General features: G+C 42.0%; 1 protein-coding gene across 12 annotated transcripts in view; it reads right to left on the bottom strand.

The window, feature by feature from the left end:
- Positions 1-7,159: 7,159 nt before the first annotated feature.
- Positions 7,160-17,180, bottom strand: part of RNF152 (ring finger protein 152) — a 79,672-nt gene continuing 69,651 nt past the window's right edge. For all 12 annotated transcript variants that reach the window (XM_067014804.1, XM_067014805.1, XM_067014803.1 and 9 more), the window contains one exon: positions 7,160-15,180. In XM_067014804.1, the coding sequence (XP_066870905.1) occupies positions 14,419-15,030 (612 nt within the window). In that variant the 5' untranslated portion in view covers positions 15,031-15,180 and the 3' untranslated portion in view covers positions 7,160-14,418. The remainder of the gene's footprint in view (positions 15,181-17,180) is intronic.

Below are 17,180 nucleotides of genomic sequence, written 5' to 3'. Positions count from 1 at the left end.
TTAAGGTAAATTACATTTAAAGTAAACATTTGACATCTATGCTTATAAAAGTTTATATATTCAAGTTGGCCTAAATTGCATTTTTCTTTTTTAGATCTTTCAACTAGGAAGATAAAGTATGACCTTGTAATTTGCATTATTTTCTATGTCGGCATATGCAGTATTAACTGAGCACATACTTTGTTTGGAAGACTACCTTGGCATCTGTGGGGGAAACAAGTGAGATGTATTTGGATCTTACACTCAATCTGGTCACAGTCAAGACTAACACACACACACACACACACACACACACACACACACACACACACACACACCCTCTCTTCCTCCTCCCAGAGCTGGGCCTAGGGTGAGGAGAGGGAGTCCTCTCAGAGAGTGTTTCCTTAAACAGTCTGCCCTAGAGGTCTCACTTGCATCACCTTAATCCAGGTCTTGTCCCCTCCTTCTTAAGCACACACCATGTACTGCAATTCAATACAACAAAGTAGAGCATGTTCGTGTATTCAAGCAAACGGACTATGAGGAACGTACAACATCTGTAAGTGGTCAGAGTGAGAGGGTCGGTGCAGACTTCACATCAGTGAATTCTGGTTAACAAGCGAAGTTGCCAAGCCCGTCAGCCTTGAGCAGGAACATTTTGAGGAAGAGGAAATGACTTTATTGCAGGAAGACAGCGGAACAGGAACAACTCGTTAGAGTGGGTTTGATGCACAGGATGGAGGAAGCAACCTCTTCCCCACAGCAATAGCAAGAATCTAAGTCCAGGAAGTGATGAGATCTGCAAAGAAGAGAGCTCCAACCACCCCGCATATCCCAAAAGTGTCAGTGCACCAGAGCCTAGTGTTACTGAGTTATCTCAGCAGACAGGACAACACATACACTCATTCGTTCAGCGAATCCTTACAGACCATCAATCTCTCCACTAGGCACTGGAGGCAATGGCGTGTGCAAAGCACGGAGAGATCTCAGCCTACCAGGGATAGATCCCAGGCAGGATCTACGGGATCTCCTCTGTCAGTGGTACCAGGACCTGAATCATCATCCCTTTTTCCATTGTATCTCGCCCGTTGGTCACTTAGGAGCGATCTCCGTTATGGGATCAACTGTCATGGTATCATATTGCTTGTGTTCAGGTAACCCTTATGTTAGTTAATAATGGCTCCAAAGGCCAAGAGTAGTGATGCTGGCGATTCAGATATGTCAAAGACAAGCCATAAAGTGCTTCCTTTAAATCTGCAACTTCATAAGGAAAGAAAAAAGCATATGCTGAGGTTGTTAAGATCTACAGTAAGAATAAATCTTCTGTCCGTGAAATTGTGAAGAAGGAAAAAGAAATTCATGCTAGTTTTGTTGTCGTACCTCAAACCACAAAAGTTACGGCCACAGTGCTTGATAAATTCTTAGTTAAGATGGAAAAGGCATTAACTTTGTACAATAAGATATTTTGAGAGAGAGAGGGAAATACCACATTCACATAACTTTTATTACAGTATATTGTAATTAATTGTTCTATTTTATTATTAGTTGCTGCTGTTAACCTCTTACTGTGCCTAATTTATAAACTCAACTTTATCATATGTATGTACAGGAAAATACATGCTATATACAGGGTGCAGTGCTATTCATGGTTTCAGGCATCCACTGGGGGTCTTGGAATGTATTCCCTGCAGATAATCAGGGACTGCTCTATTACAACTATTGATTTCATTCCATGCAATTTATATTTCTATTAAAATGATGTTCTATGAAATGGAAAAAGGATTTCTTTTTAATTTATGTGTTTTGTATATGCTTGTAAATTCCTTTGTTTGCCTAATTCTCTCTGCAGTAGTTCTCAAGGTATGGCCCTCTGCCACTGGGGGCATACTCTCCAACCCCAAAACTATTTCTTACCTGCCTGAATAAGATCAACTCATTAATTACTGACTACATATGTTTTGCTAAGTTCAGTATTTTTAAACTAAATTAGTGCTTTTGAGAGCTGAGAGAGTTTATGTCTGCCTCCAATTTAGTATTTTACTAATTCAGTGTTTTATTAACATTGCAAGGCTCCTACTGCACATGTGCATATGCAAATAGCTGAATTCCTACAATTGGGGGGAAGGATCCGTATTCATTATCAGCACTGCCGTGAAAGATCATGTTCTTTAATTGCTGCTCTTCTTGCTTCTTAATAGCAAATTATTGTTGGTTTTGCTCATCATTATCAATTTAGTTTGTTGTGGGTTGTTTTTAACCCCACAGTATGTAGTATTTTCCAAAACCTCTCTGGTCTCTATGCAATGTGTTCAAGTATGCATCACCCATACCCTTATTACCATAGCAGACGTATACATACTCCCCCCCCCCGCCCCCGTGATTTGCTAATGTGAGAACGTTTCATTGGTAATATTGGCTGTACATGAAATTTTAGCATGCAAACTGCTCACAATATACCATCAAGGTAACTCTAAGACAGGTACTGGGTTATTTTTACATTTGCATGATATTGATTTAAAATAAAAAAGCAAACATGAGCTAATGGTTTACTTTTATTACATAATAATAAGCACTTAATGCATTTTGGAGGCCAGATTTTGATGATGTGGGGTAAGTCATAAGTGAATCATTTTCGAGGTCAGTATTCCCCAAACTGTGTTCTACCAGATGTTAACAGGTATTCTGCAAACAATGCGTTTGTTACTCAGATAAGGTGGGGGAAACTGATGTGAATTAAGTTCCCCTTTGACAGATTTGCAAGGCTCTTGAGCATATTATGATCGTTAATTTTATGTGCCAACTAGGGTAGGTCACAGTAACCAACTATTTGATCAAACATTGGTCTGGAGGTTGCTGCGAAAGTAGTTTTTATATGACATTAACATTTAAATCAGTAAACTTTGAGTAAAGCAGACCGTTCTCTGTAATGTGGGTGGGCCCATTCAATCAGTTGAGGATCTTAAGAGAAAAAAGACTGACTTCCCCTGAGGAAGAGGGAATTCTGCCAGAAGGCAGCCTTTGGACTCAAGCTGCGTCATCAACTCTTGCCTGGGTCTGCAGCCTGCTCTGAAGATTAGGGACTTGCCATAGCCTCTACAATTCCTTAAAATAAATCTCTAGACGGTACATACATACCTGCAGATATGTGTATATACTATGTATGATATATCTGTATATGTAATCTATATGCATAGATATATGTATATATACACTCTCTCTATGTGTGTGTGTGTATATATATATACAGAGAGAGAGAGAGATCTCATGTAGATACATACACACTTATATGTTTGAATTGCAAGTGTTTCGACTTATACACGGATTTTTTTTCAATAAATGTGTACTACGGTACTACGTGATCCGGTGATCCAGGGTTGGTTAAACCCACAGATGGGAAAACTGCAGATATGAAGGGCCAACTGTAAAGTTATAGGCAGATTTTTAACCAAGTGGTGAGTCAGTGCCCCTAACCCCTGTGTTGTACAAGGGTCTATGTCGAGAGAGAGAGAATACACACACACACACACACACACACACACACACACACACACACACACACACTCTACTGGTTCTGTTTCTCTAGAGAACTAATACACATGTTAAAGTCTCTGAAAAGTTCTACAGTTAAAAAGATGCTGCTGGGCTTCCCTGGTGGCGCAGTGGTTGAGAGTCCGCCTGCCGATGCAGGGGTCACGGGTTCGTGCCCTGGTCCGGGAAGATCCCACGTGCCGCGGAGCGACTAAGCCCGTGAGCCATGGCCGCCAGGCCTGCGCGTCCGGAGCCTGTGCTCCGCAGCGGGAGAGGCCACAGCAGTGAGAGGCCCGCATACCGCAAAAAAAAAAAAAAAAAAAAAAAAAAAAAAAAAAAAAAAAAAAAAAAAATGCTGCTTAACCCAGTATTTTCCCAGTTTATTCAAATCATAAAACATTTTTCATATAACACCTACTAATCTCTCACAATATAACTTGGGAAATGCTTTTCTCAACACTTGCTTTAGACAGGTTGTCAGCAATATCAGGCTCTGAATCTGTTTGATTCTGAAATGAATAAGTATTGGGACATAAGATTCCATGTCCTCTTCTTCTGTATATGGTGAAGGCAGAAGAAAATAACTGCGTGTTATGTGGGCACAAGGAGGTGAACTGTCCACTGTGGAGCCCTTTCCACACGGTGATGACAGATGAAAATATCTACCAATGAAATGGACCCCATAGCTGTGCTTTTGTCAAATGTTCCTTTGTGGATGTTCTCGGGGACTGGGGAGTCATACTGAAATATCATAAATCACAGTGTAACGTGACACAAGGCAATGCATGAATGGCAGGGGGCCTAACAGGAAAAGCCAACTTTGTCTCCATAAAAACCCTCATACCTCCTTTGTCCCTTACTGTCCCTTCTGGAAAGTGTTTCCACAAATGTTCCTCACTGACCCCAATTTATCTCAGATCTCACCTTAGAAGACACTTCCTCTAGAAAGGCTTTTCTGACTACATCCCCGACCATGAACCTCCCAGGGCAGCCCACCTGCTTCCCTGTTACAGCACGTACATTTGCACTGGACATGAACGTTATTTATTAATGCCTGTCCTTGCTACAAGTTTGTGAGGTTCATGAGGGCCCGTTTCCATCTTGTTTGTCTCAGCGGCCCCAGTGCGTGGCGATCAGTCAGTGCGAACTCTGAGCAAAGGAACGAGGGATTGCAGGGGAGCTTCCTTCTCCCTAATTTCTCTCACGATTCTACCCAGACTCACCTTTCTTTGTAGCCAAATCTGAGTACTTTACTCTGATCTTTCTCGAAAGATCTTCACTTTTTCAACCTTAAAAAAAAATCTATACCATGAGTGTATGAAATATTCATATATGTGTGTGTACCCACACGCAGGCATGCACACACACACGTACATCTATACATCCAATTACTCCTGTGAATAATCATGATAATAAAAACAAACATTGGGGCTTCCCTGGTGGCACAGTGGTTAAAAATCTGCCTGCCAGTGCACGGGACACGGGTTCGAGCCCCGATCCGGGAAGATCCCACATGCCACGGAGCAACTAAGCCCGTGCGCCATAACTACCGAACCTGTGCTCTAGAGCCCCCGAGCCACGACTACTGAAGCCCACGTGCCTAGAGCCCGTGCTCCGCAACAAGAGAAGCCACCGCAATGAGAAGCCCGCACACCGCAACGAAGAGTAGCCCCCGCTCGCCACAACTAGAGGAAGCCCGCGCACAGCAACAAAGACCCAACACGGCCAAAAATAAATAACTAACTAACTAAATAAATAAATTTTAAAAAATAAAAACAATCATTCATCAAGTCTAATAGTGTGAAGAGAGATGGGAATTCAGGGAGCAGTAGGTTTGGGGAATGAGAGAGACCGAACCCAATTACAGCTGTTATCACTTTCTGGGTCAAGTAAAATTGTGCAAAAGTTTTCAAACTTACATAAAGAAAAGCAGAGGCTCAGTCTAATTCTTGGATCAGTTCCTTCTCCCCACCCCCTCCCGGGCCACCATTTACCCCAGCCTGGTGCTACATGGTAGACACTGGACATGGGTTTCCCTTCCCAGAATTATCACCGGAAACAAAAGCATTAAGAAAGACAATGCATTGGCAGATAGACAGGCTTTCATCTCAGGAAATTTGGCTGGTATTTGGAGGGGTATGTATGTAAGGATTGAGGGTGAGGGTGGGGTGCAGTGGACACCGGGCCTGGCTCCACTCACTATGTGTGCACCCTGCACCATCCCCACGGGACCTTCAAGTACTCACTCTCAGCCCCTCCTTTGCAGGCAGGGGCCAGAATGGCAAAGATCTTGGAGCTGACACAGTTTCACCCTCTCCTTCCAGCCCTGCACCACAAGCAGACCACCTGTGCCATCCAAACAGTGTCATCTGAAGAGGTTGCCAACGTGGGTTAACCCCAGGCAAGACTGGCGTGTAGGGCTCTCCCATGATTTCCTTCTCCTTAGCCCTGGCCCCCATTAAGTCTACAGAGAAGCCTTGAGATCAGACTATACATGGGATCCAGTCCTGGCTTAGCTCGTGGAGGAGCTAAGACCACTTAAATGCCTTAAATGCCTTCTTCGAGTCAACTCTTCCTCTAGCTGACAGAAAAGCTCTGCTCTAACAGTAAGGAATCCCTCCCTGGCTCCCATCACACACACACACACACACACACACACACACACACACACACACACACACACACACACACACACCCTCTATTTGAGATCAGGGAAATCCACACCAGAAATCCTAAAATATACTAAATAAATTTCACACTTTCAAAAATCTGGACTCCCTAAAAAAGGCCTGCTTTTTTGGCACAAGAAATGAGTATTGAAGCACAGTAGTAACCTCTCATGTTTAAAACTATAGGGATCATTTTTTTAACTTCCCAGCAGAGCCCAAGCACACTAACACTAGCGTTCCTGCATATCCAATCATTGCTAACCCCTTAATTAGGATTAGGGCACCTGTTCAACTGAGATGCAATTCGCTGATGTGATCCCAAGTTATTGAAAGACAGAATGCTTTTATCCAAAAAGGCTGCCCCAACGCCCTCTGTCCTGCTGATAAAAACATTTGTTAAAAGATTCTTTTCCAGACGCAGAGCCAAGAGGCAGGTCATGGTACTTCTCACTACACAGGGACCTGAGAAGTTGTTTTGCACAAGGTACTTAGAGTTGGGGCCACCAGAAGCCACAAAAACCCAAATTGCAAAAGCACACTTGGACTTTTACTCATTACAAATGCATTCTTTGGCTTCTCAGAGGAGCCACTTGAAGGTCAACTCCACTTAAAATCCTTGGCTCAGGGCTTCTCTGGTGGCACAGTGGTTGGGAGTCCGCCTGCCGATGCAGGGGACATGGGTTCGTGCCCTGGTCCGGGAAGATCCCACGTGCCGCACAGCGGCTGGGCCCGTGAGCCATGGCCGCTGAGCCTGCGCGTCCGGAGCCTGTGCTCCGCAACGGGAGAGGCCACAACAGTGAGAGGCCTGCGTACCACACACACACACACAAAATCCTTGGCTCAGAAGCAGCTTGTTGCTTTATGACCCAAGTCTATTAAAATTCTTAGAGTCTCTGATGATGAAAATTCCGGCCAATTTTTTTCTCTTCATGGGGTGGGGGAGGAAAAACCAACACGAGTCTATTTGAAATCGTTTTATGAATTTTAATCATAGCAAATGTGTTTTAACAGTAGTCATAAAATCAACATTACCACATATACAAAGGACAAGACACCAGATTGGCATACAAAAATACCATATATTAAAATAGGGTTCATTGGAAAAACTCAGGACTTGCTAAGATGCCACCTACAACAGAAAGAGCAAGCAAGAATGCTTTTAAGACATTCAGATTTATAAACAGCAGCTTGATATCCCCCTAACGAAGTCAGTATTTGGCAACATTTGGACAATATTTTCTACACAGTCCAGCAGCTCATTTATCTGTAGGGCTATTTGGCCCTTTAAAAGGAAAGATTCTAAAATAAATAATCCACATAATTGTAAATGAAACATGTCAAGGACTTAAGTTAACAGCCTCTGAGCAGCATTAATCTAGCCATTTGACCGGAGTACTAGTTATCAAGAGGGCCAGGGAACCCACCAGTGGAGCCATCCGAATGGCAGGGACCCTGTGCAGCAGCTGCATGGCGTATGTTGGGAGTTTGTAACCACCCCAAGCTGAAACCAGCCTCACCACCTGCATCTGCCGAGGGAGTGAAACAGGAACAAGTGATGGAATACAAAATATAATAAATGACCACAACCTGGATAGAAACTGAAATATTCTGAAGGAGTCTTCCCAATAGTCTTAACCTACTCAAGTCAGGATACATCCACAGGCACGGGCATTGCATGCCATGGTTAAGAGGATGTCATTAGAGTTTGTCTGCAATGACTCAGCAACCAACTGCAGAGCAGGTTCTGAAATTGTCTTGTGTGCTGACACCCAATAGGGCCTCCTTGGACCCTCTCATCAGCTGATCATATTCCCTGTTTGTCTTCAGTTTAAACATCCTGAATTGAATTTGGTGGGCCATACTGGAATGACAAATTTTGCTTGGCTAAGTTATTCCCGGTTGTCCTGGGTTTCTTTCTTCAGCTGGTTTCTGCCACGACTGACCTTCATCTTCTATCTACTTTGCTCAGGAGTTATCATATCATTACAGATTTCCCTCCCTTTATGCAAGTGTTTTCTCACTCTCTGGGGATATCTTCCTATCTGTTGCCATAGACCCAATGCCACATCTCCACCTCTACCATACAGGATCTACCTAAGAGCTGAGTTTTCTCTCAGCCAGGAAAATCCAACCAGGAATTTTCTGAAGCACAGGGTAAGACACCAACAATTGTGTCCTCCCACTTTTTAAATAGGGATGACCTAAATATCTCAACTTGTTCCCCTTTAAGCGGCATCTGCCTCATCTATTGCCTCCTTCTTACAGCCCATGCTCCTTCACAACCATCACATCCAACCATCTACCTCTGGATTCTCAAAAAGCAAATGTCAAATTAAAAACTGAGCTTTGTTTTGGAAGACTCTTGTTAGAATAATCCAATTAACATACCCCAGGGAGATCACAGAAGACTTTCACACGGGCTACTAGCCCTACATCCCATGGAGATGAATTTAGAGCAGTGTTCTAGAAGAACGGGACAGCCATAAGAGAACATCCCCCAGAAAAACAAGAAAATACATGCTGTTGCAGACTTCAAGAGACCCCTCAGTTCTTTGTCCCAAATATTACTGATTGTGTCTAAAAAGATCATAATATGAATAGTATCAAAAACCATAGACTAGAATAATAAAGTCCAGCTAATGAGATGAGTGTTTTCAAGCACCACTATATCATAAGTGAGATTGTATATAGTGGGGTACCCCAGGCAGTGAACCCTGAAAAAAAAATAATTGGCCCGACTGTGCAAGGAAACTTGTGCAGAAAAATCGGAGCCATATTGCAAGAGTTCAAGAATAATGGTGCTCTACCCTCGACAACTTGAGCAGAGCCAAAAAATAAGTCATTTGGAAGACAGAAATTAAATGCCTCACCCACTAATATTCTTTACTGATCAATGGCTTTCCAACAAAATGTATATGGTAGAACCCACCTCTTCATATATTTGAGAAGTCTCAAGAGCGTAGTTATATAGACACTCCCAAAGATAGCTGGTTTGACAAAATGGATGCTGCCTATAACATTTGTTGAGAAATTAACATCTAAATTCACCATTATATAACCCACATTGGAAAACATTTTACTTGATCTTTTTAGCTTCAGTTATAGCTAACTTGTGTGTCTACATATATATTTATATCTATATACAGTGAATCAATTGTGTCAGGAAAATCAATGGCTTGAATTTCCACTTATTTTTTTAGAAGACTTTCATGTTTAACAAAATTCAGCAACTTGTCATCACTTTTGAAATAGACTACCATTTTCAAAACAGTTGCTGAATTATCTTGACTCATTCTTCTTTGGAGTTTCTCTTTCAGTAAGGATTACTTTGTGGGCAATGTTTTACTGAGAATGGTGAAAGTGGTAAGGAACAGCTTATCCTTCTAGGTCAAGAATGACAGATCGACTGACTGATGACACTTGTGTGAAAATGCTGACTAGTTGGCAGCATTATTTTTCTAAGAGAAGATAGTAATTCAAACCATTGGCATATCACTCCCCTCATATCAATAACCTCTAGACCTCTAATTTCCTCATAAGTCTAAAGAAAAACTATCATTGGGCAAAAAATGTTTTAATCATTTTCAAGGATGAACGAAAGAGTCCTGCCCATTGATGAGTTCTCTATTAAAAAAAAAAAATCAACCCAATTCTGCTAAATTGAAGCAAATGCATTTGGTTTACAGTATTTTTGGACAATGAAAAGCAGACTAACCAATTTAGACACAGCATAGCTTTTCAAATAAAACTATAAGAACTCTATAAAACCAAATCTAGACTGGAATAAATACTGTACTATCAGGAAGAGTCTGATCTTTCTATGAAAATATATCTCAAATTGAATTTTCTGCTTCCCTTTATTCACTTAAAAAGCAATTTTAGTAACTTTAATAACCTTCAAGGCTTTAAATTCCATGGGCAATTTTTTAAAATGTAAAACAAAGTGTCTTTGTGCAAGGCTTCAAATCTTCGACTCTTTCAGTGATAACTAAAAAAACCAAACAGGACGAAAACAATGTCAAATCTCACTCTAAAAATAGTACCTATGTTTTTGTCTGGCATCTGAAAAATGATGCTCACCTATGCCCACCTCAAATACAATGACGAGCTGGCAGACTTCAAGGGCAAACAAAAACACTCCCCGTGAACCCTGCAAAACGTGCTTGCTCTTTTATTTCATACCTTACTAATGCAATGATGGCGTTTGGGTAAGACCCTGAAAGTGAAGAGGGATTTCATTAGGCTTTTTTTTTTTTTTCTGTAACATTTAATTTTTGGTCACAAGACCCTAAACACAATTTCACAGTACAGGTCATGCAAGTCAAACGTTTTAGAGCTACTGTCTAACTACTATTTTTGGACAATAGATTCACATGCAGCTAATGATCCCAGAAAAGGGGGCTTTATCGAACACTCTTTAAGCTTCACTGATTATTCCTTGGTCCAGAGTACCTAAGTAATAACCCTGGAGAGCAACTGATGCATTTTTACTGTCATACTTGAGATCATATATTATTTTAAGCCAACTGCATATTACTAAACCACAAACTGTCTTCTTCGCCTTACTCTGTTTACTCCATTAATATTTTGATGCTAGATTCCATTGCACAACCCTCCAGAAGTGCACTGTCCAATATAATAGCCACTAGCCACATGTGAGCGGCATCTATTTAAATAACTTTAAATTAAATAAAATACAAAATCCAGTTCCTCACTCAGACTAATCCCATTTCAGTTGCCCAACACCCAATGTGGCTACTGTATTGGACAGCGTAAGTTATAGAACATTTCCATCACAGAAAGTTCTATTGAACAGCGTCAGTCCAGAAGATCCCAAGGTTGCACCAGCACACGGTTTTAACCTTCAAGGGACCCACTCAAGTCATGTACAAGATTAAACTTAATTATATTCCTAAAGGAAATGCCTAATACCTTTCTGATCATAAAGTATGACTGGAACTGAGAACCCATTTGCCTTTTCACAACTTAGGCCCCAGGCCATTATACAAAAATGTTCCAAAGACAATGCTTTTTGATAGCATACTTGGCTCTACTTAGCATATTCGGCATTCTCTTGCTTATGTCAAGATCATTAATAAAGATGAAAATTCATGCTTCTTATAGTTTACTATTTACACAACACTCACTGTCCTTTATAGCTCAAGTGGGAGGGGGGGAACCAATGTTTTGCAATTAAAAAAATTGAAATCACATGGTTCTCTTTAATGGTCTATACTCATCCCTAAATCAACCCTCCTTTCATTTCCCGGAGAGGTAGATGCTAACTAAAGTGAATATATAAATCTACAACAACAAAAAACTTAAGAGTTGAGTTAGTAAAGGGTATTGATCCTCCCTGAAAAAGATCATAGACCAACAGAGAGTTCGTCAGGTCTAGGAAGGAGCAAGAGGAAACTACAGTACAAAGTTCTGGTCCCCTTTTTGCTGCAGAATGACAAACGGGTTCGCACCTCTGGGGGCCCCAGCAGACTCATCTACAAAACGAAGCCACCAGAGGTTGCTTTCAGCTCTTTCTGTGCTTTCAGTTGTGAGTTTTTTCATTGATGTGCAACTGTGAATTCTGGCTGACTGTGTCACTGGACTTGAGTCACATGGGGTAGATGAGTTGTTAGTGTTGTGGGTAAATGCCAAAGAGGCCAGAGGAATGGGACGCCAAATAACATTAAACATCATTAAGCCTATAAAAATCCTATCTGGCAGGCTGAGACATCCCATAGACATGTGCACGCACACACGCGTGCACGCACAGGATTCCACACCCGGATAAGCAGGGACACAAATACATACCTGCAGGCAGAAGCCACATAAACAATTGTTCTTACATCAGTAAGACTCACATGAAAAATTCTGATTTGGGTTGTCATTGTACCTTAAATTGTAACGTCAAGAATCTATCATAGAGCCGATTAATTTTGCACTGCTTAATTGCAGCTCTAGCACAGGGTTGTGTTTAAGTAAAAGGTACATGGACATTTGTACTCTACAGCTTTGCACTAAGAAACACAGGGCACTGTATCATCACATAGGTTAGTGTCTATATATAACCTACAGACCATGTAGAATTCTATCACACACTACACTCCAGGGCTGGTCATTTCATACCGGACATAAACATATGTAGACATCATTCACAAAATTAATTTGAAAATGGCATGACTTAATATTGCAAGGGTAAAGTCCATTTGAAATGTAGAATTCTTAATGTAACATTTCTGTGGGGTTTTTTTTTTCCCAAGAGGAATAGAAATTAGGTCAGACATGCATCACGGCAGCCTGGGAGTTTGAGAAATTGAAACTAACCCAACAGCACATTAGGTTACATAATAGAGGTTAGCATTCAGCTAATGTGATACCTAAATTATTAATACCAAATAAATCCTAGATTATTTGTTGTGTAATGCCCAATAGCTTACACAATAAAATGGCATTTTAACCTAATTTCTAGTTTGAGCTTTCAAATACATTTCCTAAAGGAAAGATTTGAAAAACCCATGTTCATATTTTTATATCAAATTCTCACATCAATGAACAGGGTTAGCTTGGGATTCTAGTCATTATATTGTCATTTTATCTCAGTAATTCCATCACTTTAATGTGCATATTTTGTGCTGCCGGAAGGTAACAGTTAGCATATAAGTAAATTAAATTACCTCAGTCTTAAGGGCTTTTTCTAGCGTTACTTTTTGAAGCCAGTCACTGCTTATTTTTCTGTCCCCTATTTTCAGGGATTCAATGGAACATAAACAGACATATTTATGAGCGGGGACCTTGGCACATACCACTTGCTTCATGAATTCCATAAGAGAAACTAGAAGAGAATTGTAAAGCTCACAGCTATGTCTGAACGCACACACATTCAGGGATAGAAATTTATCATTGAAGACCAGCAGATCTTTCTTCATGAGCATCTGTAGGCCATTACACATTTAAGAACGTCTGAGAATTTATGATGAACTGGTCCACTTAAACTGGGAATGTGAGTTGCTAGTTCACCTTGCCATTTTTCTCAATGAAAACATATTTTGAAATACAAGAGATAGTCTCACTTATACCAACAAGAGGAAACTGGAATTCAAAATGATTTAACTCTCATGGAACAATCTCTTTCAAAAAATAATGATGGACTGTCTTAAAATGCCAGTCCAAGTTTGTTATTGTTTACCAACACTCATGGATGTTACAATACATCAAAACTGGGATAAAAGACAGAATCTTCTGTTACTCTCCCTTAGCGCCTTACAGAATACAGGACTTGAATACACAGAAGAGGAGCAAGTTTGGAAGTGACGTATCTGTGACACCTCGCTGGATGGGTACCGGTGCCGTCATTTCAGACCCCGGACTCATTCATGCCCACAAAGTCTTACTCCCGGGATTCTTCTGAAAAGATTCAAAACCTGAGGTAAATCAAATTACACACACACACACACACACACATACAATATTTACATTTAAAATTCTTATTTTGTGAGATGGCTTGAGAAAAATTGGCATGTAGGTTTCCTGTGGGATTAGGCATTTCTCATTATTACTCAGTTTATTGCTCCCCTGTTGGGCTTTCAGTTTAATAAACACATAGCGAGCTCTAATTACAAGGGAAGAAAAATGGAGGTACGTGACAAAACACACACACACTGGAAACACTTGTTCAAATATCTTCCTGAAAAAACAATTGTCCACTTAACTTATTTTAATTTGGGTGCCGTTCAAAAGTATAAAAGGCCTTAGCAACTGAATGAAGACTGGGTTTCATTTTTTTAAAAAGGAAAGAAACCAGCACTGCATGTCATCACTGAATTTTTACATGGATTCTCAGCTTTAATTCTACTTGTATACATAGCATCTTTGTTTTAATCTACCACGTTTAGAGAAGATCACATTGTATGCACTTCCACAGTTTAACAACTAAGTAGAATAGGTCTATCTGGCAACATGATTTTGAGAAATCATAAATTACAGTCCGTTTAATACATGATTATGAGGATGCATGCCATCGTCTTGGAAGCTGTTGCCACCAATAATCAGAGCGCTCTGCCTGGTATCTTGCTGACACCTCACATTCTGCCCTTCGTGTCTGTCTTGGGTTAATCAAGTGGCAGCCCAGAGGCCAGCACTCGGCACCCAATGATCAGCGTGGCCCCCCATCTCCTCACCTCGATCCATCACCAACACCTGCTCAACCGCTAGCTGGCACCCACAAGAGACTTTCCTGCGGCCCTCTTCAGCCACAGGATATCACAGTGAAGCGCTTAGAAATGCAGGACATGTTGTGGAGCACGATGCCGAGAAGGAAGACCAGGACGCAGGCCACCAAGATCACAGTGCACACCCCGGACCAGGTGGAGCTTTTCACCACGCCCCGCCTGTCTGGCTCCTCCTCCACCGCCTCGGGCGGAGCCCCGCCCTGCAGAGGCTGCTGCTCTGCCGGGATGGTCACCACGGTGACGGACTTCTGCTGGCTCCCGGGCAGCAGACGGCAGCCCATGTCTCCGGGCAGCAGCGCTCGCTCCTTGGAGATGGGCAGGGGCAGCATGTAGCACCCATTGCTCGGAAGTTTGATGAAGACTGGGGTGTGCTCGGAGGCGTGCGGGATGGCGATGACGGCAAGGACCTCGGGGTCATCCGGGAGCTGGGACACGGAGAAGCCCGGGGGCAGCTTGGTGATGCCCCGGCACCAGGGGCACCTCACGTCCTTCTGGCTCGTCCTCATCTGCTGAAGGCACACTGAGCAGCACGTGTGTTTGCAATCCAGCAACTTGGGCCTTCGCCGGGGGCTGTAGTAATTGAAGCAGATCTGACATTCCAGCAAAGACTCTTGGGAGAGCGTCTCCATGGTGGACTGTGGGCAGGAAGGCCAAGGCCGAGGGGGCGGAGCTTGTTCTCAGAGTGCACCACTCCGCCACCTTCTTCCTTCCAGTCTTTCCAAAGTCTCCGGGGGATGGGAGAGTTCACAGGCATCTAGCATACTCAGGTGTGTTCATTTCTGAAGGAGACAAAAAATGCAAACCAACTGAATTACTTCAGACAAGTTGAGATGGATTTATACAACTGCTCAAAAGTCTTGACACCAGGTCAAAAGGGTAAAGTTTTCCACTTGTGAGACTGTAGGATTCCCGTAATGTCCAGTGGACAGTGATGAGTTGTCTCCGCGAATACTTTGCTTATTTCTGAAGAAACAAATATCTCTATGGGGTATACAGAGGGAGTCTGCTCTTTCTGTTTTATTGTTCTTCTGGATTGTTCTTCTAAATACACTGCAGAATTTCTCTCGTTTCCAATAAGTTTGTAGCATTTCCTAAAAGTAAATGTCTTTCCTTAGATCCTCTGACCTTCTTTTTCTGACTCTACTTATCTTTCTGTAAGTATTCATTGTCAGATACAGGCAACTTTACAAATCCAGGTATTTCGTGTAACTAGCTCGCTCACTTGATATGGGTTAGGACTGTTCCTCTCTCACAGGTGATTAAAATGATGCCACCAAAGAAGCACATGCAGGCATCTGTTATCTTTTCCACCAAATCACCTGAACCGAGGTAATTCTTGTCAGTTGGTTTTAAAGAGACAAAACAGGGCTTCCCTGGTGGCGCAGTGGTTGAGAGTCCGCCTGCCGATGCGGGGGACGCGGGTTCGTGACCCGGTCCGGGAAGATCCCGCATGCCGCGGAGCGGCTGGGCCCGTGAGCCATGGCCGCTGGGCCTGCACGTCCGGAGCCTGTGCTCCGCAACGGGAGAGGCCCGCGTACCGCAAAAAAAAAAAAAAAAAAAAAGAGACAAAACAAAATAACCCCCAAATAACAACAATAGTGAACCTTTATGCAGTAGGGATCACAAAAATACACAGGATCACTACTACGTTTCAGTCCTTTTAATTTCATTATTATTTGGGCTTGCATCAACTAATATGACCAAAAGCAAATACTGTTAATTCACTGATCATTAACAAGCAGTATTGTCAGAGAAGACTGGTAAGGCAACCTCACCAAAAAAAAAAAAAAAAAAAGGAGGAGGAGGGGGAGGAGGAGGAGAAGGAGGAACGTTAGCCTTCTGGTATTGACAGGAGGCAGAATAACTTAGTTTAACTTAACTGGAGTTTAAGGACCCCCCCCCCCCGCCGTCCCGTCTCCCCTCCCCCCCCTCCCACCAAGTGTTCTAATAAAGGCTGCCCAACTTTGCTTCCTATTGAAAGCATCCAAATTATGTGTCTCTGGAAAGAACTATTCAACCACTATTGTAGAAATAATTGTCAGTCCTAGAACCCCACCTACACCCAGAAGCAGGAGCTAATAACACAGAAAACCTCCTTCACATTTTTCTTAAAAAGTGAACCTTCTTTTTCTTTCCAATTTCCTTTGTGAAATTAAGAATGCACCCCTCGCCAATGATTACGATTTGTTAAAATCAAAATTAGGGGCTTCCCTGGTGGCTCAGTGATTGAGAATCTGCTTGCTAATGCAGGGGACACGGGTTTGAGCCCTGGTCTGGGAAGATCCCACGTGCTGCAGAGCAACTAGGCCCATGTGCCACAACTACTGAGCCTGAGCGTCTGGAGCCTGTGCTCCGCCGCAACAAGAGAGGCCGCGACAGTAAGAGGCCCGCGCACCGCGATGAAGAGTGGCCCCCGCTTGCCACAAATAGAGAAAGCCCTCGCACAGAAACGAAGACCCAACACAGCCAAAACTAAATAAATTAATTAATTAAAAAAAATTAAACATGTAGAAAAAGTTTAAAGTCAAAAATAATCACTGATAAAAATTAATGTTGACAATCAAAAGAGAAACATTTTAAAATATTTTAGCTGTCGTAAGAGCACTTAAATTACTGAAAGTAAAAATACAGTAACATAGCATTCAGAAAGCTCATATTATTAATATAATCAACTACTCATCTATCCACTAATTCAATAAATAGTTATGGAATAATTGAAATTTGCTAACCATAGAACTTAAATGTTCTTACCAAAAGAAAAAAAAAAAGAAAGATAAAT

The sequence above is a fragment of the Kogia breviceps genome, chromosome 15 (genome assembly GCF_026419965.1).
Source record: "Kogia breviceps isolate mKogBre1 chromosome 15, mKogBre1 haplotype 1, whole genome shotgun sequence".
NCBI classification, from domain to species: domain Eukaryota; kingdom Metazoa; phylum Chordata; class Mammalia; order Artiodactyla; family Physeteridae; genus Kogia; species Kogia breviceps.
This window is presented reverse-complemented; position numbering and strand designations above follow the sequence as displayed.